This window comes from Eumetopias jubatus, unplaced genomic scaffold (assembly GCF_037043125.1).
Source record: "Eumetopias jubatus isolate StellerSeaLion01/CBP00866 unplaced genomic scaffold, mEumJub1_p1.0 scaffold_14, whole genome shotgun sequence".
In the NCBI taxonomy this organism is placed as follows: Eukaryota; Metazoa; Chordata; class Mammalia; order Carnivora; family Otariidae; genus Eumetopias; species Eumetopias jubatus.
In genome coordinates this window covers 88,702,510-88,729,553 of record NW_028274820.1, presented here as the reverse complement: position 1 = coordinate 88,729,553, position 27,044 = coordinate 88,702,510, and the positions used below count along the sequence as shown (strand labels likewise).

The following is a 27,044-nucleotide window of genomic DNA, read 5'->3' as shown; positions in this document are numbered from 1 at the left end:
CCAGACTTGCTATAACCAAGCAATTGAAATACTTGGTGTTTTTTTCACATCTTTTATGGTCAGTGTTGTATCATCTACAACGAATTGAGAAAATGCCAGTGTTTGTGTATGTTAAGATACATTTGCCATTGAGAAAGACAATAAAATGGTTTTTGAGAAGACTTTTTAGAAGTATAGGATTCAAGTATGTGAAGAAAATACCCTTTTGTCTTAACACATTTTAAAAGGAAAGGGTTGTATGTATGTAAAAGCTGTGGAAGCGTACTTACTGAGCTTGAAATAGGTTTGCAGATTTCCATGGCAAATCTGATTTATACGGCTTGAACATTTCTCTTTTTTACTTTTTGTCATTTCACAAACTTTGCCAGTCCCTAAAGATCTACTTGGAAACTCAGTGTGCTAATAGGCAAGGTTGGCCTTTCCTGAGCTTCTCTTAAAGTAGCCCATCCTGAAACACTGACCTTTTAATTTAATAACAGTTTTATTTGAGAAAATGTTCAGATCCTGAGAGCTGAAAAGAATGTTTTCGGAAAGGCCATTTTAAATAGTGGTCTCCACATGTTATATCTTTTTCCCTTCTGTGCTTTGGACCAAACCCATCAGAAGAAATAATATATTGTTGCTTTCTGTATTCTATTGATTTAAAAACAAATAACATGAAACTTAGATTTGCTCAAAACCCATTACTACACTGGTTTATTTCCCTGCCTTGGCTTTGATTTGCTATTTTAGATTTTAAACTCTTTATGCTAGGTCATGTTTTATCTTTTGTTATTTTAAATTCTCACTTGTAGCTAAGGTAATTACTTTTTCAGCTGTGACCTTGGACGTGAGACCCAAAATTGTATTTTTTTTCTTTTTTCTTTTCCAGAAATAGCTGGGGCGTTAGAAAGACAGCTGTGCTTTAGTCTCTTTACTGACAAAACATGATGTCAACCAGTTGGTCCCTTGGGCACGTCTTCTTCAGTGGCTTCAGGAGTTTCTGGCTCTTTGCATCGCTCTGTGGTGCTTTCTCACTCCCACCTCTCTGTTGTAGCCTACCTAGATGACATCACCAGTGACCTCCATCCGTTTCTCACCTCACCCCTGGCAGGTGCTGGGGCTGACAGGGTAGGCAGGTTGGTATAGAGAAAGGGGACAGGCCTTGAAGCCACACCTCCTTCTCTGCGGTCTCTCCTGCATGGCTTCCTTCCCAACTTCCCAGCTGGTCGCCATTTGGTAATGGAGTCCTTACTGTTCCATTTTAGGTTTATCACATCATCATAAAAAGCTCTCTGCTGACTTTGGCTTTTCCCGGAGTTGGAAGCCCCTAATAGGCGGCATAAAATGCACCATGAAGACCTGGAGACTTATTAGCTCACTTAGAAAACTGATCCCATTTCTGCATACTAAGAGCTAGTATGCTGAGGTTTCTTTCACTGAAGCCTAGTTCTAATTGTTGGAATGAAATTCATTTGAATTGTGATTGAGACTTTGAATGAATTTTGCCTGAGAAAAATGTTGCTGTGGTCATTTGAAAAAGTCCAGGGGGAAGCGGTGTGATTGTACATATCAGTGTCACTCTGTAGATTCTGCCTGGTATGGGAAATTTAAGAGTATAGTTTGTGTAGTATTAGTTGGGTTAAATATTTGTTTCAGTTTTTGCTACTAATTAGAGCTACCAGCTGTGAACAACTTGAAAAAATGTAGTGTGATGTTGTTTTGCTTGTTTATGAGAAGTAGCTGAAAATGTGAAAATTATCACCCTGTGGAGTGCATAGTCTAGAACTTCGTGGCCAGCTGACCCCCATGTAACCCAGCAGGTCCTGGTTTTGGATGAGAAAATCAAAACTCAGGTAGGTTACCTGATTGATCCAAAGTCTAGCTGATGGAAAAACAAAGACTGTTTGGACTCTTTGCTGGGCTATTACGTCTGTAACATCTCTGCTGGTGTTTGTATTATTTTAAACCTTTACTACTGAAAAAATCTTTAAGATTTGCCTGAATGCAGACAGAATTCTCTGTGCTAGTTTTTTTCTTGATTTTATGTGACCTTTTCAAAGCCGAGACTTGTATCTTTCTCATATTATAGACTATGAAGTAGGAGACAAACAGCAGCATGGTATATAGGTCAAAGGGACCCTGGAGAACGTCCAGTTGAGAACAGCCTTTTGAGGAAAACTGTACAGAGAGGCTAGTAACTTTTGTCCCAGGTCCTCCAGATTGTTGGTGGCCAAGCTTGGATTAGACATCAATTAGTATTTATTCTTTTCTCTGATTCCTTGTCCATTATTCTGTTTTTATATTATTTTCTTTTTTCTTTTTTACAGCTGTATTGAGATGGATATATATTTTGTTTATTCATCAGTGGTTGGGCATTTAGGTTGTTTTCATGTTTGGGGTATTGTGAATAATGCTGCCGTAAATATTTTCAATTCTCTTGAGTATATACAGTACCTAAATGTGGAATTGCTAGATCACATGGCAGCTGTGTTTAGCATTTTGAGGAACTGCCAAAGTGTGTTCTGTGGTAGCCACATTATTTTACATTCCCACCAGCAATGTATCAAGGTTCCAATTTCTTCACATTCTCACCAACACTTGCTAATGCTTGTCTTTTTGATTTTACTAGGTTTGAATTGGTGTATCATCATGGTTTTGATTTGTGTTTGCCTGATGATGAATGCCGTTGAGCCATGTTTCATGTATGTGCTTATTGGCCACTTGTATTATCTTTTTTAGAGAAATACCTGTTTCTGTCCTTTGCCCATTTTTAATTTTGTTGTCTTTTTGTTTATTTTGGATACAAGTCTCCTGTCAGCTATATGATTTGCCAGAATTTTCTCCCATTCTGTGGCTTGTCTTTTCACCTTGATGGTGTCCTTTGGTGCTGTTCTTGTTTTCTGATAATCCACACCTAAGAGAACATGTCCTTATGACATTTCCTATATCTTCATTGTTATTACCCAGTGTCAGCTAAATTTTATTTTTTATTTTTTTAAATTTTATTTTATTATGTTATCATACATTACATCATTAGTTTTTCATGTAGTGTTCCATGATTCATTGTTTGCGTGTAACACCCAGTGCTCCATTCAATACATGCCCTCCTTAATACCCATCACCAGGCTAACCCACCCCCCCACCCCCCTCCCCTCTAAAACCCTCAGTTTGTTTCTCAGAGTCCATAGTCTCTCATGGTTCGTCTCCCCCTCCGATTCCACCCCTTCATTTTTCCCTTCCTACGATCTTCTTTTTTTTTTTTAAACATATAATGTATTATTTGTTTCAGAGCTACAGGTCTGTGATTCATCAATCTTACACAGTTCACAGTGCTTACCATAGCATATACCCTCCCCAATGTCCATCACCCAGCCACCCATCCCTCTCACTCCCACCACTCCAGCAACCCTCAGTTTATTTCCTGAGATTAAGAAGTCCTCATATCAGTGAGATCATAATGGTACTTGTCTTTCTCTGATGGACTTATTTAGCTTAGCATAATACCCTCTAGTTCATCCACGTTGTTGCAAATGGCAAGATTTCGTGTGGTTTTTTTTTGATGGCTGCATAATATTCCATTGTGTGTGTACGTGTATATATATATATATACACACATACACACACACACACACACCACATCTTCTTTATCCATTCATCTGTTGATGAACATCTTGGCTGTTTCCATAGTTTGGCTATTGTGGACATTGCTGCTATAAACATTGGGGTGCACATACCCCTTTGGATCACTACATTTGTATCTTTGCAGTAAATACCCAGTAGTGCAATTGCTGGGTTGTAGGGTAGCTCTATTTTTGACTTTTTGAGGAACCTCCATACCGTTTTCCAGAGGAGTGGCTGCACCAGCTTGCATTTCCACCAACAATGTAGGAGGGTTCCCCTTTCTCCACATCCCTGTCAACATCTGTTGTTTCCTGACTTGTTAATTTTGGCCATTCTGACTGGTGTGAGGTGATATCTCATTGAGGTTTTGATATGGATTTCCCTGATGCCGAATGATGTTGAGCACTTTTTCGTGCGTCTGTTGGCCATTTGGATGTCTTCTTTGGAAAAATGTCTGTTCGTGTCTTTGCCCATTTCTTGATTGGATTATTCTTTGGGTATTGATTTTTGATAAGTTCTTTATAGCTTTTGGATACTAGCCCTTTATCTGATAAGTCATTTGCAAATATCTTCTCCCATTCTGTCGGCTGTCTTGGTTTTGTTGACTGTTTCCTTTGCTGTGCAAAAGCTTATTGTCTTGATGAAGTTCCAATAGTTCATTTTTGCCCTTGCTTCCCTTGCCTTTGGTGATGTTTCTAGGAAGAAGTTGCTGCGGCTGAGGTCAAAGAGGTTGCTGCCTGTGTTCTCCTCTGGGATTTTGATGGACTCCTGTCTCACATTTAGGTCTTTCATCCATTTTGAGTCTATTTTTGTGTGTGTGGTGTAAGGAAATGGTCCAGTTTCATTCTTCTGCATGTGGCTGTCCAATTTTCCCAACACCATTTGTTGAAGAGACTGTCTTTTCTCCAGTGGACATTCTTTTCTGCTTTGTCGAAGATTAGTTGACCATAGAGTTGAGGGTCCATTTCTGGACTCTATTCTGTTCCATTGATCTATGTATCTGTTTTTGTGCCAGTACCATACTGTCTTGATGATTAATGTCAGCTAAATTTTATTTATTTATTTATATTTATTTATTTTTTACATGTCAGCTAAATTTTAAAAAGGTTTTTCATATCCCATTGTAATTCAGTTTTTGCATATGCCCTGAGGTAAGGCCCTTATAACATGGAGATCATCAAGTAAAGTGTCCACCTAGTTTTCCACCTGATAGGCTCCACCATTTGAAGTACTTCTTAAGTACTGTGTGTATTCCTAGATCTTCCCAAGTTTTTCTGGTGCTTTCTTGGTCATGATTTTAGGTAGTGGGTTCCTAGTAAAGCAGAAATAGTCTCTGCTTATTTCTTATGAAAGGCTCTTAAGGAATATATAAAATTTGTCTATTTTATTTGCTATCATAGCTGTAAGAATCTTTACAAAACATGTACATTTTCCAATTGGAAAGACCAGATGTTTCAGATCAGGTCACCAGGTATTTAGAAAGCTCCAGCTGTCTTCTCAGCACTTTTCCATGTTTCTCTCCACTTGTTGGCATTTGATGTTGAATGACATATTTTCCAAAAAATATGGTTTTAAAATGTTTATGAATCATAAATGTCCTTTTTTTATAAATCATGGAAAAATGAATAAATACAAATGATTTACTGTCAGAAATGTTTTTTAAAGTGTTTGATTATATAGGGCACCTGGGTGGCTCAGTTGGTTAAGTGTCTTGACTCTTGATCTTGACTCGGGTCTTGATCTCAGGGTTGTGAGCTCAAGCCCCATATTGGGCTTCACACTGGGCGTGGAGCCTACTAAAAAAAAAATTAAAGTGTTTAATTATCAAAATGAGAATGTTTTGGTGTCATTTTCCATTCTGAAATCTCTCTCTTACAGCCTCTCCTCCCCTTATACATGATTGTCTGACTTTAATGATAGGACATCATTTTAAAGAATTTGTACTTAATGGCTCAGTCCCCACTGGGTGGTAAGCAGCTCCTTGAGTTTATTATACATTTTGGCAGGTGTGGAAATTTCTAGGTCACCAGGGAACTTTTGATTAAATTACTCCTGAAGTGCACTAATTGGTCTTTTCTACAGTGCTTAGGTAGTTCCAAGGAGGCACTGACCAGCTGGCAGAACTTTGCCCATTAAGATCTAGTCTCAGCTTTGTTTTCTGGAGTGTTTTCTTGCTTTTGTTTTTTAAGAAATCACTGATTGGGGACACCTGGGTGGCTCAGTCGTTAAGCGTCTACTTTCGGCTCAGGTCATGATCCCAGGGTCCTGGGTTCAAGTCCTTCATCGGGCTCCCTGCTCAGCGGGGAGTCTTCTTCTCCCTCTGCCTGCCGCTCCCCCTGCTTATGCTTTCACTCACTCTTTCTTGCCCACGCGTGCTCTCTCTCTCTCTCTCTAGCAAATAAATAAAACCTTAAAAAAAAAAATCACTGATTTTATCTCCTTCCACTCTTTATTGATCCTAGTTTCTGATGAAGAACTGAAGAGAAGAGTGGCTGAGGAGCTGGCATTGGAGCAAGCCAGGAAAGAGTCTGAAAATCAGAAACGGTGAGTTTTGTGGTATCTGAGAGAGATTTTGGTGGCCTCTTATCCTAATTACAAAACATTTTTGGAGAGGGATGATTGTAATGAGACTCATTATTTGCATTTGACTGCACTTCAGAATGTGTTGAGTATAAGAATATGGCCATTTTTAGTTTTGGACTGTGCTTATGAAAGCCCGATGTCATGCTCTTCCCACACTTGATTGTGACCACTGTATCTCTTGTGAGGTTCTTAGCTGCATGATTACTGAGAAGTTTCTTACTATGTGAGAAGTAGTTCTTGAGGATTCTCCAGGCATTTCTTAGGCAAGTTTCTTCCAACATATGTGTTTATGATTGAAAATTGTATAGTCTACAATGGGTGTTAAGGCTTACAATATTGTAGCTAATGATGAATGTCAGGTTTGACTTAAAGTCCATATTGACACTAACTAGCACTAATTAGTAATGTACTCACTTAAGCTGAAGACATTGCAGAAATATGTAAGGTTGGAAAATCAAAATCCTCCATACTTTTGTTCCATTTTTGAACATTTTAGTCTTTTGTACATCTATGCAATTATTGTCATTACTAATACTACTGACAGCTGAGAGAATGTTCACTGAAGTGTTTTTGTAATAGTAGAAAACAGAAGCAATCCAAATGCCCATTATGGGGACTGGATGAATGAATTAGGATACATACCTACAATGGAATACTAGACAGGTAGATCTTTATGTGCTGATTCAGAAAGATGTGGAAAGACCATAAATTGAAGAAAAGCAGCGTTCAAAACAGCATGATAATATTTATTTGGTAAAAAATACTACTTTTAAAGATTTAAAGTATATACTTATTCATGAAAATATGTGAATACATTTTAATCCAAGATAGAGTCAAGTGCTTCCCATCTGTGCTATTTCTGAAATTTGCATATAGCACAGAGTTTTATTATATAATCATGTGAATGTCTTCCTGCTGTGAATACTAGGCACATGCCTACCACATGTAGATGCCTAGTATGTATTTGTTTTTATTTTGGACTGCTTAACTATTTTGTTTGAGAGAGCTTAATGTAAAGAGTCTTTGGATTGGATTCTAGTCTTCACTGACCACAGGACCTTCAACATGTAATTTAACCTCTTTGGGCCTTCAAGATTTTATTTCTCAACTGAGGGGTTTGAAAATGTTCTCTAATATTTCTTTCCCTTTGACGAAGTGCTGAGCTATCTCTGATTTGCTTGGAATGTGTGGAACAGGATATGAGTTTTAGATTAAGACCACCGTTTTTTCGGGAAATAGGGAAGGCTCATGGCTTAGGGTTTTAAAAAAAATCAAGATGTAATTAGTACTGCTAAAAGGGTCTGTGTGTATTTCAATACTTTCTTACACAGCACTTTATAATTACTTAATTGGGTTAGGTTGATGGAGTGTATAATTAGAGAGTGAAGTTTAAATATTCAAAAAATTTCAGACCATTTTCATTAAGAAGCAAAGAAAATCGATACATTATGGTAGAATTTCTTGTCTTTGAAATTTTATTATTTTTAATTGGATTTTATTTTAATAAGGCTTTTTTTGGTTAGATGCTCATATTTACTTTGCTTATTATACTTCACATAGGATTTTTGTCTTCCTTTCTCCCCATATGGTACAGGCTTTTGGTTACAATAACTCCTTACTGTGGTGTTTGGTTTTGTTTTTGTAGGTTTTTTTTCCCCTTCATTATTAAACTCTCATTTGCTCTGACTTGGTCTATGGAAGGTTGAAGGGCACATGAGATGAATAAAAGATGCCAGTGAGATCCAATTTCATACCTCATGTGGACTGAGGTTGGCAGCCTCACTGTAAACTGGACAAATGACTATTGATAAGGAATTTATTTTCTGTCACCTTTAAGGAGAGCGGAGGGTAGTAAAACCTTTTTATTATTTTTTCTTAAAAAAAAATTATGTTTGACGCTTTCTTCATGAAAACTTCCAGCTGCCAAATCTTGGCAAAAAGTGTGTGTTCATCTATATGATAGTTCTTAGTAGAATCAATTAGCCGTTTTTTTTTTTTTTTTCCTTTCTACTGGAGAAGAAATTTTAGGAAAAGCATTAAGAAAAAAATTCTTTTTTGAGAGAGAGAGAGAGAGAGCACATGGGTTGGGGTAGGCAGAGGGAGAGGGAGCGAGAGAATCTTAAGCAGGCTGCCCGAGGTGGGGCTTGATCTCACGACCCTGAGATCAAGACACGAGCCAAAATCAAGAGTCAGATGCTTAACCGACTGAGCCACCCAGGAGCCCCACATTAAGAGAGTTCTATGTGTAGTCTTTTTTATTTTATTTATTTATTAAAAAGATTTTATTTGAGAGAGAGAGAGAGAAAGCACAAGCAGGGGGAAGGGGCAGAGGGAGAAGCAGGCTACCCACTAAGCAGGGAGCCCGATGTGGGGCTCGATCCCAGGACTCTGGGATCATGACCTGAGTCAAAGGCAGACGCTTAACCGACTGAGCCACCCAGGCACCTCTTTTGGTAGTCTTTTAAAAGCAAGTGTTTGGAGTCATGAAGCATTTAATACATTATTGTATCTGTTGCCTTGATTGAATAAAGCTTTGTACGCAGTGTTAGAGAATGGTCCTTTGTGCCATTGTCCTGTCACTTGTGTACATGCTGCTCACTAGTCTTACCTTGCTCTCCGGGTGCCCACATGATGGTAGGCGAGTTCTCAAGCACTTAAGAGTGGCACATAGGCACATATACATGTAAGGAGCCAAATTTGTGCAAAAAGGACTTTGGAAATCATATTTTTTTTCCCTACAGAATATTTATTATTTATTATGGACATTTTAAAGCACGCTGAAAAAGAGAGAAGAGTACAATGAATCCCCAGGAGCCATCATACTATTTCAGCAATTCTGGTTTCATCTATACCCCAGTCACTCTGCCTATATGTGGCAAGTGGTGAGGGAACAATAACATTTTTACTAAGTTGGTGAATTCTCTGGCAGGGAAATAATCTAAAATGTCTTCTGTCAGGCTTACTTAAAGAAGGTCCTTTGTTTCAGTTGGGTTTTTGGTTGAAAGACTGAAACTTAACTCTGGCTAACTTAGGAAGCAAGAACATTTTGAGAAGCATATAGGATAGCTCAAAAGAATCAAAAGGAAGATGAGAGAACTAGCAGCTAGTGAAGAACTGGGTACTACTAAAACTGTACACAGTGGGGAAGAAGTAAGTCCCTAAAAGGACGTCAGGATGAAGGCTTCACAACAAGGGAAAGGATGGTGGGTGGCTAAATTCCACTGAACTGAAGACGTCAGCGATTTTAAGAAGCATTTGGTATACCACTAAGAAAAAATTGCTGCAAATTATAGCAATAATGGTTTATCTCTTAGAAATTTTATTGAAAGAGCTCATTAAGATTTTATTTGAATTTTTAAAAACCTATCACTTATGTATTCATTAAAAAGGAAAATGTAAGCAAAATAAATAGGTTAAGGCAGTGTTCTGGTCCTCAGGGAGGGGGGATACTTTCGTCCCCAGGGCACGTAAGACAATGTCTGGAGACATTTTTGGCTGTCACAGCTTGCTTGGTGTTAGTGGCATCTAGCAGGTCCAGGCTATGGGTGCTGCTGAACGTCCTGTAATGCATAGGATAACCACCTCCCCAACCCAGACAAAGAACTATCTGGCTCAGTATGTCACTAGTGCTGCCAATGGGACACCCAGGGTGAAGGGCTTCTTAAACCTTGCTCACATTGCATCTGATTCTTCTGAATCACTCTTGGACTTGATGTTCTTGTTCTTGTTCCGTGCCATCAAAACCTTGGCGCCTCAGCATTCCTTAAAAGATTGCTCCACTGTCGTTCCTGGGATTTTTCCAGGCTGCTGACACCAGTTGTGCAAATTTTGATGTCACACACAGGCTGTGGCAACTGTGCAGGACTGCCGCGGGGCAGGCGGCAGTTGTGAGATGCTTTCAGGTGGGAGAAGACATGGAAGACTGTGGTCCTAGAACCATATTCTGCCAGCACACTCAAGACACACTCGAGGCTGTAACATCTGCCAGGCTGAAGGGACTTCCTGAGTGTCTCGTGTCCCACCTGGTGCAGAAGGCCTCTGACAGCATCTCTGCCTGGCAGTGGCCACACCCATGTACAGCCTGTTCAGAAATCAGAATTTAAACTGAGGATATTTCATTAGGCCATTGAAAATGTACCCGAACTCCTTTCCTTTGAGTCTCCACTCCCTTAAATCTAACATGCAGATGTAGCCTCATTAAAAGTTGCTTTATTAGAAGAAGGGCTCTACTAAGACCAGTGACCATGTAGCTAGTTGTAAAGCAGTCTGACTGGATATGCTGTATTCTCATTTCTTTTTTTTCTTTTTTTCATATCTAAGAAAACATTTACACATGGACTCTCAATTCAGGTTATTTTAGATCTGATTCTGTTTTATGAAAAGCTTCAGTGATTTGCTTAGTTGACAAGCTGACACCCCCCAAATCATTGACGTAATATTAGTACACACACTAAAATTGATGGGTCTAATTTGGAATCCTGTTTTTGCTTACCACAGCATCTCATGGATGGAATAGTTGTTTGGTGCATTGGGAGTCAAGAGTAAATTAAATGCCCACGTCAGCAGTCTGTTTTTGCTGTTATTCTCTATTGCCTATTTTGGATTATAGCTGACCCTACTGTGTTGGAACTGTAGCAAGCCAATATGGCAGGGACGCGGTATGCTACAGTTTGAGTATAGACTTTTAAAATGCGGTCTTCTGCACCCTACCTCCAAGAGTCAATCTCTGACAGCAAGAAAAATGTGACTACTTCTGACCTCTGACCTTTGGCATTTGAATTTCACCTCTTTACCTATAAAGGCAAGTGAAAGTGTTTCAGTTTTAATAACCTTTCTTCAAGAAACCAGGAAGAAAGGGAATAGCTACATGATGTTGTAACCAACTGTACGCCAACCAAGATGACTTCCTTGCTGTTTCTAGATGAACAGCAAGCAGTTGAAATTTTACCCCATTTTTAATGACTTGAACAATTACCTTACATTTGTGAGACATAAAATAATTAATTTGGTTTAATAAATTAGTCATAAATTTTGTCAGTATCTGGGTAAGTTAAACACAGTCCATTCATTTTTTTCAATTTAAGCATCAGGTAAGGGCTTATGTTATCAAATAAGGGCTTAAAGCTCATTTGTGCATTTAGTTTCTTACAGTAAAAGTGAAATTCACAGCGATGGTATCTTCTGTTTAAACTCATAATAATTCATTTCAGTTTTATGATTAGTTGTTTTCTGCCTGTGGAAGAAAAAGCTTGGAAAGAAAGGAGTAAAGAAGCCACTGGAGAAAAACAGGGTATTGTAGGTTAGTGTCACATTGAAAATACATAAGTCTGAAGTCATTTACCTGGTGTGGTGCCTTTCACATAGCAAATTCTCAAAAACATTTGTTCAGCTGAATCACTGGAGCTGGAAAATCCTGACAATCTTCTAGCAAGGATGGTCTGTTTTATATACTTGTATGTTTTATAACATATACATATATATGCTATGTTTTGTTAAAAATAAAAGCAAATTATGCCTTTAAAAAGACATTAACTAGAGACTATAGATACTTCTAAACCTTTTTCTTAAATTAATGTAGTGTTAAACATCACTTTCCAATTGTAAACACAAATCACACATGTATGAAATTGCATACCTTCAACCTGCTTGTAATCTCTAGGTATATAGGAATTTAAAAAAAAATCAGCAGTTTTCAAGGAACAAGTGCTGTTAATAACTGGTATTTATCAATGGCGTATTATAAAAGTGGAGTTTTCAAGTGACTTTAAAAGATCAATTAGTCAATATTTTCTCAAGGCACTCAACTGTCACAGGCAAATGACTCTCACTTCTGATTTAGAAATATTTGCAAATAAGGTGATTAAAGAAATTCGAGTTAATCACTCTCCATTTGATGTCCGATGTAACGTGTACCACTCTGCTGTGATGTGAGCACATTTCCCTGTGTAGCGGATGGCTTGTTGGCATTGTCTGCAAAATACTCCTTGATATGTGCTAACATTTAAGAGCTCCCTCTGTAGTATGAAAATCCCTATATAAGAGAATTGTTTTCTTATTGAAGCCTTTTTTAAAAATGCATACTGCATTGCTGTTGTTTTATACCTGTCCCTTTTCTATTACATTTGCTTAAAAGTAGATAAAGAATGAACCTGTTCTCAGTGCAAGAGGAAGGTCGCGTCTTAGCCACCTGATACTTTTTCCCTGGAAGATGATTAGAGGTGCTGTGTATGTACTAGGTATTGGAATCTTTCGCCATCTGCCACTTTCATCTTTTTCTCTTCAAATGGCACTTTTCTGTTTTTAATAGAGACGACTGCTTTCTATAACCAACCATTATAGAAGGTTGGATTATCCAGTCTGTGTTTTGTTTACCTCTCTTCTTTTTCCAAAGCCAATTTTCTTTCTTATCGATGCTATGTTGTTGTAGGATCCTACCCTGAATTCTGTTTAAGAAGCTATTTCTACATGGTGGGAATATTAAACCTGGAAAACCGGAATCAGTCAAGCATGCCATAGAGATCTGTAACTGTTTTATTGATTGTAATAGCAGCAGTGATGTTCAACCACTTCTTGCTCACGTTTCTTTTGACAGTAATTACAGAGTTTTCTCTCATGAAGCCAGTGTTTGAAGTAATTTGTGCTAAAGTTGGTTTCTACATTTGGAAGTTTCTAGGAATTGGTTTCTGAGTGTTCTGTGGTTGTAGTAGTTCTTGTTGAAGTTTCTGCATTACCAGTACAATCTGGGGAAGAGCGGAGCTTGTAATGTGCTCTATAAATCATTTATCATTCCTTCCATAACACTGACAATAGCATTCATAGTTTATCCCTGCTTTATAGAAACAGATGACTGAAGTAGACATATGCAAAGTTTCTCAGCAGCAGAACGGGACTTGAATTGGACTGCCCCTCAGCCCCACACCACCTATTGCTGAGGTGATAGAATCATACTGCCTCATATCATCTTGTAAAACATTTATTCAAAGGAAGCCTGACGTGGGACTCCAATAGAAAGCTGATTCAAGTGCCATCTGGTTAGGGCTAGGACTAGGAATGTAGAGCTCTGACAGCCCCCCCGCCCCACGCCTTTTCCCTTCCTAGAGACCTGGGAATCACCTTCACAGGCCCTAATGCTATTAGGGCTGAGTTTGAGAAACCTGTGGTCAGGATAATTTCCTCTCAAATTTGGACATTTGTGTGTGAGGAGTATACTTGTCCAAACAGCATTTGTTGAGTGGCTGCAGTTTTGTTTCTGTTTTAGAAGGTGAGTGGGCAGTGGCCTCATATCCATTTCCTTGAGTCCAGAAGTCCGTATTTATGGATGGTGGTCCACGTAGGCTGGGCCTCATCACCCTGGCTGAGCCCTCAGTCCTCGCCCTTCTGGAAGCCATCTGCTGCTGCTGCTGCTAGTGAATGCTGTGTTAGGAAGAGTGTAGAAGAATGTGAGATCCTTCTATGGCAGTTCACTTTGGAAACAGTGGAAAAATATATGGAGAGGGTCCCCTCTTTCCTTTCCCGACCTTAACAGCTTTGCCGGTAGAGCCTTGAGTTGACGAGGAGTGTGGGCAACATAGTTGTAAATCAGATGTAAATTTTTTGTCAGCATTATAATATTTCCAAACATTGGCACATTTTGATGTTTAAGTAATAACCCCTCCCCCCTCCTTTCCTGGCTGGAGAAAACTGTTAAGAAGCAAGTGGCTCATGTTAAGTTTCTGTTAAATACTTTGCTGAGGAAATCCATATTCTTTTGCATCCCACTCATCCAGAAGCAGATAGGGTTTGTCTTTGGAAACTTTCTTCACAGTTTATAGATGACAAGCACATAGAATATGCACACTTGGATCACGTATTATCTGTTGTGAAAACCATTTCTGAGTACAGGACCTATTTGCTCAACTAAAATTAGAAAACTAAAAAAAGTTGCGGGTCATGTGTTGCCTTGTATTTGTTATGTGTTCTGTACTATTCTGAGCACTTGATGTGTTTTAAGTCATTCATCCACCCAGTGCCTCTGTTTACCCCACTTGATAAACAAGGAAACTGAGAGGTAAAGGAACTTGCCCAAGCTTGTATCTAGTAAGTGATGAGTCTGGGATTTGAACCCACATCTATGGAGTCCCTGCACTTTACTATCCTGCAGTACTACCTTTCCATGTGTACAGGGAGTACTTTCTTTAAAGTTTTTCATTTATCACTGTGGGAAGGAGTGTAGCAAGCATTTACTTGGATTTTCACGTCTAAATTGTAGTAAATAAAAGATCACTCAAAAATGACCTCTGTTGTGTGCTACTGGTTATTAGATCTGGGCAGCTGCTCAGGATGATCTTTTTACCACTTCCTTTGTTTTAGGACCAAAATTTTTAGAATTTGTGCTTAAAGTTAATATTCTTTATTTATGTAGGCTATAACTCACTATGAAATGCTCGTTTGTGTACATAGTTTAAGTGATGGTGGCAATTTGAATTTCCTGTTAGCTTAAGATTGGGACATTTCTCTTAATTGCTCAGTGTGGTGGCAGGGCGTGTGGAAGCAGGTGGTAAGCCCTCTGCCTCCTGAACTTTAGAGATGCGTGTCAGCTGCTGGTCGGTCACTGAGGCCCGCGTGTGCTCAGCAGTATTCTGCTGAGTTCATTGGAGCCACTTGGGCCCTGCCATTGTTCCAGAAGCAATAAAGAGGCACAGGATTTACTTTAATAGGTGACCGTGGAATGGAAATCATTTTGCATTTCTCCTTTTATGTTCATCCTTAGGTTTTTTTTTTTTTTTTAAAGACTTGTGGTTATTCTTTTATTTTGTATTTGTTGTATTGCTTCATGTATTAGGTTTTTGGTTTGTAGTGTTTGTTATTATTCATTTGTCTTTTTTGTAATGATAGAAGTATTTTGGTAAATCATCACATTTAGCTTACAAACTTCTGTGTTTTTAAATCAGTTAGAAAATGAACTGTTAGGACAATGTGCCTTTGGAACTAGAATATAGAATTCCTCCATTGAATAATGTGCAGGTAGTGCAATGTGTGGAGCAATTTATTATATACTATTTGCGGCCACTTCCTTACCCAGACACTGTGTAGCTCCTGCACGCTTAAACCATTTCATTTGGAATTTTTTTTTTCAAGTTATCCCATTAAGATGATTGTAGTGTGATTTTTGACATCAAGTACAAAGTATAAAAATAGTTTATTAACCACTAATGTTTCAATTAATGATTTAAATTTGAGTTCCTTCACAACTTCTTAGAGCGGATTGCTTAAATTCCTTATTTCCTGGTGCCACTTTGTGAGATTAAAACAGAAATCCCTTAAAAACTCATAAATTATAGTTTTGCTTCAATTACAGTAGGATGATGGATTAAAACCAAATGAAATCAAAACAAAACCAAAAAAAAGGGCAACCGAAACCACTAATTTAATATGGGAAATGTCAATTAATTTCAAAACCATTACCCATTCTCTGGTTTCTCTTCAAATCATATAAATCTTTTGCCTTTTAAAAACCATTACCCAACAGAGTTTCTGCAATTTTTATTATTGCTACAGAACCTGGTAGGTTTGACTTAGAAAGTCATTCTTCATACTACCGAAAGCATGGATGTTTATTTGTTTTAAAAAAATTACAAAAGAAATATATTATATATTGAAGAAATTCAGATAATATAGAAGCATAAAAACTTAGTCATCTTTCCCTCTCTCCTGCCCCTGCTCTTTCCCCCTAGAATACTGTTCATACCTAATGGGAAATGTATTCTTAACCATGTTTTATGTGGTTTGCGTTTTAAACAAAATGAGATTGAAGTAATGATGTTGTATAACTTGCTTCCCCCCACCCCCCAGTCTTATACTGTGGTCCTCTTCCCATGTACAGTGTATATAGATCTTACAGATAGACTTTAGATCTGATCATAGACACCATTTCAGAAGACTTCACCTAGGAAAAGTAATACTAACAGTAATAATAGATAATAAGTAATAATACACAATGGTAAGAGCGAACAGTTTATGATGCTTCCTTTGTCCCAAGCACTGGTGCAAGCACTTGGTACATATTGATCATTTAATCCTCCCAGCAGCGGAGTGGAGGAGGTTCTGTTCTGCTGGTACACGCACATTGCAGATGCAGTGTCCGAAACATAGAGAGGTGCACTTGCTAGTCTCATGCCCAGAAAATAGGTTGCGATTTGAACACGAGCAATCTGGAATCTGAAGTCATACTCATCACCACTCTACTTGACTGCGTCTCAGAGGCTAACTTATTTTCTGGTCCAACAGTGATGTTACCTATTTTCTATTAGTCTGAATGTTCTCTCTGAGGCTATTTTGATCTGGTTTACTGAAGTTTTACGTTTTTCAGATTTCAGTACACTCGGTTTTGCCTTGATTATGGAGCTCAGTAAATAAGGAATTTAGTTTTGAAAAGAATTCACAAGTGAAGGGATTTTTCTTTGGTGTTTTTGTTTTTTTCAATTCACATGACTATATTTTGAAATGAAACTGTCAAAATACTGTCAGTGGATGAAAATTAATATTTCCGTAAATTTTGCTGTAAAATGTTGGGAATTGTGTATTTCTTTATGAATCTACCTATCTACCTGTCAACTATACAATTCAGTTTTTATAGACTTAAAGAAAAAGAGCCCAAACTATTGTCCAAGTGAGTTTCTGTAACTTGTTATTTGTACAGCCCCAAGTAGGTTTGACATAGAAAGCACTTTCCTGAAACTACTGAAAACTTAGGTGTTAGCCTAACAAAAATTGAGGGTAATATCAGAATTTTGATTACTGATATTCGTGCTCCATTCTTTTTGCCTTATGTCTTTCCTTTCCCCCTTATAATTAATTAGCCTTGTTTCTGCTTTTTAGTATATGTGCTGCCAAAGCCAGTACATCCCTGCCTCTGCTTTTAAAATGTATTGCAAATCCATTTATCTCTCACCATTTCTATCCCTACTTAGTCCAAGCTAGTGGTTCTCAATTGGGGGATATCCCCCCCACCACTTGACCTTTACAGTTGTCACAACTTAGAGGCTGCTCCTGGCATCAAGTGAGTGGGTGGTGGCCAGGGATGCTGCTAAATACCCTATGATGCACAGAAACCCTGGTCTCAGCCATTATCATTTCTCAGGTGTGTTATTACAAAGTCTACTCCAGGGAGCCACCCTTGTCTCCAGGTTCTACTCTTCACAAAGCAGGATTAGTGTGCTTTGAACATTTATTTATTTTTTAAAAGTAATCTTTACACCCAGCGTGGGGCTCGAACTCATGACCCTGAGATCAAGAATCGGGTGTTCTTATCAACTGAGCCAACCAGGTGCCCCTAAAAATGTATTTTGAATCATGGGAGTTTATTTGCTGAAAATTCTGTAATGGCTTTTCACTAGATTTAGCATAAAACCCAGACCTTTCCATGACATTCCAGTCCTCTGCTTCCCTGCATGTATTCACATGCTCATGCATCATCTCTTCCCACCCTCTCACTGAATGTTACAACGATGTCAGCTGCAAACCTCCTTGTGCCTACAGCTCCATGCTGCTTTTGCGTGGCTGGCCCCTCTTACTATTCGGTGTTCTCTTCAGCCCCACAGAGAGGCTTTCTTGATTATTTTATCAAAATCATCTTTCTTTCTTGTCCTCTTACTGTGGTTATCCTTTTCTCTACTTTGTTTCTTCATAGCACTTTGGCTATTGATTGACTGTTGCTTCCACTGGAATATAAAGGTCTGTGTGGCCAGAACTCATTGTCTTGTAGTAAGTGTCAACAAGAATGCATTACCAAATTAAAGTAACATTTTATGGGTATGGTTAAGTAGATTAGAACAAGATAGAATTTGTCCATAAGGGAAAAGCGTCAGGAGAATTATCAAATGACAAGAGCAACTCCCACTTCATGATTGCCTCCCGTTCAGCAGGTGCTGTGCTGGTGCGTTTATGGACATGAGTCCTGCGCTCCCCGGGAGCCTTCTGGCCAGGCCTGCCGTAGCCTGTGTGACAACCTGTGGGATAAGGCCCCCCACATTTCCCTGGGATCTGAGGCTGGGCGGCCCCCCACACCAAATGCTATCCTGGGAGCAGATGGGGATGGTGGCTCTGCCCTCCACGTATTTGTTCGAGAGCTGGAACGCGGCTCCGAGAGGCTGGGTTCCTTGCCCTAGGAGCTGACAGAAGGCAGCGTAAGGATTCGAATCCTGCTCTGCCCTTCTGTGCCTCTTTCCCAGATCTTCCTCTTCAGCCGTTAGTTTTTGGATCTTAGGAAACAGCTGTGGTTCCTGTCTTCCCCTCTGGGAGGCTTAATCGGCTCTCTGGTTTTGGAATGGGGACTACATTTTTAACTCCAGAGGCAGCAGTTCTTTGGTTTCAGGTGACTTAGGCAAAAAATGATCTACCTCTCTATCCTGTCCTGAGATAGTTGCTTTGCCAGCATTGTCTCAAAGTGAGAGACTGGCATCATGAGAATATGGTGTGGGCTCTGGACTGTTTTGATTGGCAATGAGAAACCTACTCAAAATGTGAACTACGTGTAAAATATATCCTGTGGCACACATTCATACTTATATGACTGACCCAGAATGGGTTTGATCTAAGTCTGTGAGCCTTGAATGTTGGGATGGAAGTCAGGAAGTCTGCGGCTCCTGCCATGCACCTCTCATTAGTCCCCGTGAGTCCTGTCGAAGGTGGTCCCATTTTCCTTCAAAAGGAGCCTGGGGTCCCATGGATTTGTATTTTGAAAATCTGTGTCCCTTTACCTGGTTTGGTGAGAGTTTTTTGGTTGAATCCTGAGAGATCATCTCTTCTCTGCTTTCCCCAGCCTTGCTGGCTCCTAGGAATCAGTGTCCACATGAGGCCCCTGGGGAGACAAAAGCCCACGGTGGCCCACGATGGCAAATTGTTCTGAGTCTCAGCGTTCCTGTACGCTTTGCTATTTGAGTGTTGTCTTGTGCCTCATGCTCTCTTGTATCCATCCTCACACTCCTTCAATTTTCTTTTTCTTGGTTGACTTTTTTGTTTTTTTGTTTTTTCATTTCCAGCAGCTTGTCATAGGAATGACACACACTCAGCACAGTCAGCTTTAGACAGCTTTTTGCAGACAAGAACAACAAATTCACCAGTCAGGGAGCAAAGTGAGAGAAAAATGAAGAACAATATTAGAAAAGAACCCTTTGGGAAGCTGTACAAAAAATGTTATATTAAAATCGATACCAGGGCTTGACCTTTTGTGGTACTGTATATTTTAAAGCCTTCTATTGATTCTCTTTTAATAACATGTTTATTCTAGTTTACTGACATAAGCCTAGGGAGAATACAAAAAAGAAAAGATCAAATTCTTTATTATGGTGGTCATTTAAATTTGTCTCAGGCATTTTTCATGGCCGACTAGTGTTATCTTTATGTATTTAATATATATCATTCTTACGCAGTATAAGACTGCGAAACGGTTATAAAAGTGGCAAAGTGATTTTTTAATTTGCTTTTGTTGAAAATACGCCTGGCCTTGCTGTGTCATAGAAGTGTCATCCCGCCACCCCCCCCTTTAAGAATTTCTTTCTTTTCTGCATGTGTGCAGAAGACAGAAAAGTCTCATTTTGAATTCCACCTACCCCCCAACCCCAAAAAACACTGGTAGTATAGTCTGCCAATTCTGGGACCATTTGGGAACAATTCTCTGCATAAAGACCACTATCCTTGACTGTATAACTAATGGCAGAATGCCAGAGAATAGGAAATTGCCTTACCTGACCTCTTTGATCACTCAATCTTGTTGCTTCAGAGACAGAAATATTCATCGCTTTTCCCTGTGAGGAGCCGTTCATTGTTCGGTCAGGAAGGCAGCCCTCTTCAGGGTGTTGTCCAGTCCTGAACTGATTGCACTGCGTGCTTATCTCCTCCAGTTTTTCCCATTAGGAGAAAAACAGGATTAATTTTCTTACCTCATTCCGATGATTTTTCCCCAACATATAGATATTAAGAGGTATCCAGAACAGCAGGAAGGACTTGAAAGATACACCTGGAAAGGTTAGCCTGTAAATGGCAAATTAAATGAGATTCAACCTGTAGAACGTCAAGTTAATGGGCTTGGGGAGAAATAGGTTGCTCGGATCTAATTCACGGTTTTAATATAATAGTCCTGTTGTTTATGGGACATCTGATATCACTTGTTGAGAAGCCAGACAGCAATTCCAGGAAGGCTGTAATGAATTAGAGGACACTTTGAAAGGGCAAATAAATTAATCAAGAAGCTAAGAGAATTAGAAGGGAGACCTGTATTGGAGCATGGTGGGGAGGCAGCTCAGCAGGGGTATAGCTCAGGGTCCCCGAGGAGGTCCAGAGCGTGGCGAGTTTGCCCCACCTGCGAGTCTTTAAGCGCTGAGGGCATCTGGAGGCAGCTGCCGCAGCCATGACGGGGCCACCTTCTCTGCCCACTTCTGGTGGCCCCTCGGGCCCTCGATAAGGGGAACTGGCTCCTGAGCGCCGGCCTGTCACCAGACCCCTCTAGAGTCTGTCTCTGCTTGTTTATCTTCCTTGTCCCAGAAGCAATTCTTACTTTAGCCTGGTCCGCTTTCCTGTGTTCGTTCATCCCCTCATGCATACGGTCTTCCTAACACCTGAGAAGATCTATGGAGAAAAAGCAAAGTCAAAGGCACGCAGTAGTGATACGAAGTGTTTTATTTTAATTCCCAAAGTAATGTGCACTGTATCCAAAATTAGAGAAAAGTGGCTCAACAAAATGAAGAAAAAATGAAAATTGCCGTAATCCCACTGCTCATATAAAACCATTGTAAATATTTTGGAACACAGACACTGCTAAGCGGGGGAAAAGAACAGAAGTGATGTCATATTGTCACTGTTGTTTTATATTTGTTCTTAAGATGTATCGTGGATGTTTTGTCATTAGATAATTTCATGGTAGTTCACCATTAGACACTTAGCTTTCCAAATAGTTCAAAATGTTTCACTACTGTGGACACTGCTTTGAATATCCTTGTTATTAAATTTACACATATCCAGTGTTATTTCTTTTCCTATTACAGTATTATCCAGTAGTACTTTCTTGGGTTACGTTTTTACAAGTGGAATTACTCGGTCAAAAATTATACAAAATAGGGGCGCCTGGGTGACTCAGTCGGTTAAACGTCTGCTTTCGGCTCAGGTCATGATCCCAGAGTCCTGGGATCGACCCTGCGCGGGGCTCCCTGTTCAGTGGTGAGCCTGTTTCTCCCTCTCCTCCCCACTTGTGCTCTCTCTCTCACTATCTCTGTCTCAAATAAATAAATAAAATCTTTAAGAAAAAAGTTATACCAAATATTATTGCCAACATACCTTCAAGAAATTGTGCTGTTTAACTCACTACCGGTGAGTCTGTGCTTTGTCTCACTGTTGCAAATTTTGGGAATATAGTAGTAAAACCAGTGTTACATTATGCACATATGATCATACCTTATCATATCTGTTTATTTGGCTGGTATTTTCATTAATTTTACATGGGTGGTTCCTAGTGGGATGGAGTGGTCTTTTTGTTGGTCTTGCTGTTACTGAAGGGCTGCTATGAGAGTTTAAGCACCTACTAAATACTTGCCAGATAATTTGGGGTTATTGTTAAGTCAGTATAGACTAAAAAACTCAGTTTAAACTGTTACTCAGTTTCTTTTTTTTAAAGATTTTATTTATTTATTTGCGAGAGAGAGAGCAAGCACGAGCCGGGGAGACGAGAAGGGCAGAGGGAGAGGAAGAAGCAGGCTCCCCGCTGAACAGGGAGCCTGATGCAGGGCTCGATCCCAGGACCCTGGGATCATGACCTGGGCCAAAGGCAGACACTTAACCGACTGAGCCACCTAGGCGCCCTATTACTCAGTTTTAATCTCTTGGTTAGCTGCCTCTAGATATAAAAACCTGTCACTGAGACCTGTGTACAGCCGATGAGAGACGGTAGACTCACAGTAGTGAGAGACATTATGTGGCCACCGGGCTCTAGTAGCCCTGAAGTGACTTGGTTTTTCTCAAATTGCCACAGTGGATCTGGCCTAAATGTGATTTTGGCTAACTGATCAACACCATGTTGTACCTATGAATGTATGATTGTGTCCTAAGATCAGGTGTCAATAGAAGAAATAAACCAGCTTTGAGATGTGTCCAGCTTTGTGAACCATGCCCTGTGCACAGTTTGTACTAAATAAATATTTGTTGAATGTTGAATTTGGGCATACTTTCATCTTTTAAAGGATAACATAGTGTTTGCTTTTTGCTTGCTACAAAAAATGAAAGGAAAATCAAATAAAATTGAAGAAATGACAAACGTGTGGTAAGTGAAGTGGATGACTGAAGTCGAGGCTTAAAGAAATTGCATTGCTTACACTTTTATTTTTTTGTGTCTTGATTTTCTATAATTACCTAATTTTAAATTTGTAATTAGCACAGCTCTTGTTTTTTTTTTTTTTTTTAAAGATTTTATTTGTTTATTAGGAGTGAGGGAGAGAGCATGAGAGGGGGGAGGGTCAGAGGGAGAAGCAGAGTCCCTGCCGAGCAGGGAGCCCGATGCGGGACTCGATCCTGGGACTGTGGGATCATGACCTGAGCCGATGGGAGTCGCTCAACCAACTGAGCCACCCAGGCGGCCTCCACAGTTATTTTCTTAAGTGTTTATCTTATTCTAAAACGTGTACGTAAACATTTCTGCTGGAACTTCTCTTGATTCTGGACTTCCGCAGATGCGGAAGACAAGCTAGACATTCAGCTTCACCCCGGAATAAGGGTGAGCCTGGGGATATGCACACACTTCACCCTTACATCACGTATGCAGGTGAATAAACACGGAAGTGGCGTAGAGATGGAAGAGATTTCAGGGTGTGTGCATGCGCGCTTGTGTTTTTACACAAGAATTGGGAATCAGAAGATGGGTTCTGGTCTCTCCATGTCCACGTATTAACTGTTTAAATATGGGTGAATCACAGAATTAACTTATATCTAAAAACATGGAAACAGTTATAAAAGAGTATAATCCTACTTGTCTCCTAGTGTTGTGAAGATCAAACAATATGTCGCAATTGCATTGGCCCTATAAAGTTTTATAATAATGCTATTTTTAATAATAAAAGTAATGGCAATCATTACCACAGCTACTTCTACTACATCTCTTGAATAAACTCCCTTCTTATTGCAAATATGACAGTGGAGATGTGATGCAGACATTTAACCAGCAGGATCCAAACATACTTTCTTCAGCCTGCTGTATCGTGGTGATTAGACTCCATAGACCACTGAGCCAAAATAAAAAGTATCTGTATTTGAAAATTTTCTTCATTGCAAAGTATTGTGCTATTTTAAAGAAATTTCTTTTCTCTTTTCCCTTTCCTACCCCGGGTCTAGAGACTGTTCCCACTTCACACTGCTTTTTTGTTCATTTTATTTTCATTTGCTCCTTAATTATCCCGGTGTTTAAATTGCTGCTCTCCTTCCCTTTGGGGCATATATCATAATTCATGTTCTACCAAGAGGTAAGTTAACCTGACCTCTATGCTGGATATTGTTTTAAATCTTGGCTCCATTTGAGTTTTATCTTATAAGCTAGCTTTACTTAGAAGCTAGCTTTTCTGAAACTTTCCTTTTGCTTTCAGGGCCTGCTTTTGCAATGCAATCAGTCTTATTTTCTAGGACTCTGAAGCTGCTCTGGTGTTCTTCCTCAGGAGATGGTGTATTAGTTTGATAACGGCTGCCGTAGGAAAATACCACAGACTCGGTAGCTGAAACAGTAGAAATTTATTTTTTCATAGTTCTGGAGGCTGGAAGTCCAAATTAAAGTGTTGTCAGATCTGGTATCTCCTGAGTCTTGTCTTCTTGGCTTGCTGATGGCTGAATTCTCTCTGTGTCTTCCATCTAGCTTTTTGTTTTCCCCCAGTTCAAGAGCATCCTTGGTGTGTCTTTCTCTTCTTATAAGGACACTAGTCGGGGCACCTGGGTGGCTCAGTCGTTAAGCCTCTGCCTTCGGCTCAGGTCATGATCCCAGGGTCCTGGGATCGAGCCCCTCATTGGGTTCCCTGCTCAGAGGGAAGCTTGCTTCTCCCTTTCCCACTCCCCCTGCTTGTGTTCCCTCTCTTGCTATGTCTCTCTGTCAAATAAATAAAATCTTTTTGAAAAAAAAAATAAGGACACCAGTCATTTTGGATTGGGGCCCCACATTTATGACTGCATTTAATCTCAATTACCTCTTTAAAGGACCTGTCTCCAAATACTGTCATTTCCTAAGATTCTAGAAGTTCAGGCTCCAAAATATGAATTTTGGAGGAGACAAAACTCAGTCCATAACAGAGGGATAGACTGATATATACATGTAAAAGTTGATGAGTATAGTTTCATAGTTTTCCCTCAGCAGGAAATTCTCATATTAAATCTTTAAGATATCTTTCAGGTTTAAAATTTTAAGTGTTGATTTTCTTTTCTTTTTTAAGATTTTACTTATTTGAGAGAGAGAGCACGAGCAGGGGGAGGGGCAAAGGGAGAGGGAGAAGCAGACTCCCCTGATGGGCTCTATCCTAGGACCCTGGGATCATGACCTGAGCTGAAGGCAGTCGCTTAACCAACCGAGCCACCCAGGCACCCCTTAAGTGTTGATTTTCTAATGGAAGTTATTTTTATCAGGACTTTCCAATGATTATGGCTTGAAAACCTTAAGGGTTAGGGTCAAGATTTATTGATTTGTAAAGATGATGTCATATGTCCGTATTTGTTTTTAATCTAAGCAGGTATGTTGGTAGTAGTAAAACAAATGAGCCAAAGGGTAGCCACTCAAAGGTGGCAAATTAATATGGGCAAGATCTTGAGTTGAAGCTCTGAGCCTCCGCAAGTATAAAACAGAAGACTCTCTAAATTTGAACTTGACAACTAACTATAAATGGTAGTGCATTGTCACAGTAAGGAAGGAAGTAAAATCGGTCTTTACAGTCACATAGTACTTTTTCACTGTCACATATGATGGACAGTGATGGAACTATCATTTCTTTGATTATCACATTTTTGAGTCATGTGAGATATTTAGCCAGTTTTATGTGCTTTACACAGTTTAAAATAAAAGCTCAGTTGTTTTATTTGTTATTTTAAACTTTGCTTTAAAAAAGTAGTGATTTATCTTGTCTTCCCATAGAACTGACCTGAACCCAGAGAGGTTAATTTACCATTTGAAGCCCATTTTTAAAGCATACAGGTCTCCAGGTATTTTTAAGAGCATGTTTGCCAATTCTGTACTTCTTTAGCCCTATGAACATGGGTCTTAAGGAAATTTGGCAATAGTGGGAGTTTCAAGTTCTAGCAGTCTTCTGGAAACAAATCATGCTGCACGTTGTCTTTGAAACATTTATATTACCTGACAAACAGTTTTCTGAGGTTCATCTTGATTAATTTTAATACATAGATCTTTAATACTTTTGGTATTTATTTTTTCAAATATCCTAATCAACTTCATTGGTTACTTACATCTTTCCACCCCATTTCCATGCATATATATATATATATATAAAATGCTATATATATGCTCATTTATAAGATATATTAATGTACATATATTTATATACATAAAATACATAATGTAAATATATAAATATATATATTTAGCATCTCCTAGACATTCAAATACAAGTTTTATTTTTCAATGACTAAGCCATTTTATTTTACCCTGGAATCTGTAATGAAACTGTATAATAATGTCAGTTATTTTCATTTTTATTCTTGTTTAATTTCTACTTAAATGAATGGTAAGTTAATATCATTGTAACATTTACGGCCCATATGAGTATATTGTATATGAAGATTTCAGGAGGCGTTATTGTTGTGTGACATTAAATGGAAGAGTAGTTTTAATAAGGGTTCTATAGATATTTGAAAAGGAAAAATTTGAAAATGTGTCCCTATTTAAATAGTACTCCCATTCTGAGTTAATTGTATTAAAGCAAGCTAAAAGTGAATTAGAAATCGAAGCAGTGATATAGCCTCTAATAGTTTTGTAATGAGTGGTCTTTTTTGGTAGTACTTACCTCCATGCAGGTTATCTCTGCTCTTTTTGAACTGTTAAGTACCACAAATAAAATTATTTTAGTTGTAGGAAAGCCTAATTACATGGATTTCTTTCATTATAGTAATTATAAATTCACCTACAATATGGGAGGGGCAGGGATGGGCTGAAGGTTACCAGACGGAGATCTGATTTGACTTTTAGCTTTGCCTTTTAGTAATCTGTGATCTTGAGTAGCTGACTTACCTTCTCAGTTCCCTTAGTTGTGCAATGAGGTTAGTAAGACTACCTATCTGATAAGCTTGTTTGTTTTTTTTTTTAAAGATCTTATTTATTTATTTGACAGAGAATGAAAGTGAGAGAGATCACAGAGGGAGAGGGAGAGAAGCACACTCACCTTTGAGTGGAGAACCCGATTCGGGACTTGGTCCCAGGACATTGGGACATTAAACTTTCCATACAAAATGCTTATTTTTTACAGAGAAGTTTTGTCTCTTTGAAGAGTGTGATGGTTAAGAGTGTGGCCTCAGAGGTCAGACTGCTTGGGTTTGAATTCCAACTTTATGGGTTACTAGTTCAGAGACCACATAGCAAATTGCTTAACTTCTTTAGGGGTCAGTTTCCTCCTATGTAAGATGGAGGACAGTAATAACACCCACATTAGGATATTTTCAGGGCTACTTTGAGGACATGTCCCTAAGTGGGACATTCCATGTAAAGTTCTTAGAATAGCACAGTGACACACACGGAATCATAGTACATGTTCCATGTATGTGATTGTCTGTCTTGTCCATCCACCCATCCATCCGTGCATTTCAGAGAATTAGTCCCTAGTTGTATAGAGGGAAAAACCTACCTGCTCTCTTCTGCA

At 39.1% G+C, this 27,044-nt stretch overlaps 1 protein-coding gene across 2 annotated transcripts in view; it reads left to right on the top strand.

The window, feature by feature from the left end:
* The window catches only part of CHCHD3 (coiled-coil-helix-coiled-coil-helix domain containing 3), a 266,380-nt gene that overhangs the window by 51,294 nt on the left and 188,042 nt on the right, over positions 1–27,044 (top strand). For both annotated transcript variants that reach the window (XM_028106350.2, XM_028106349.2), the window contains exon 3: positions 6,066–6,147. In XM_028106350.2, coding sequence (XP_027962151.1) covers positions 6,066–6,147 — 82 coding nt within the window. The remainder of the gene's footprint in view (positions 1–6,065; positions 6,148–27,044) is intronic.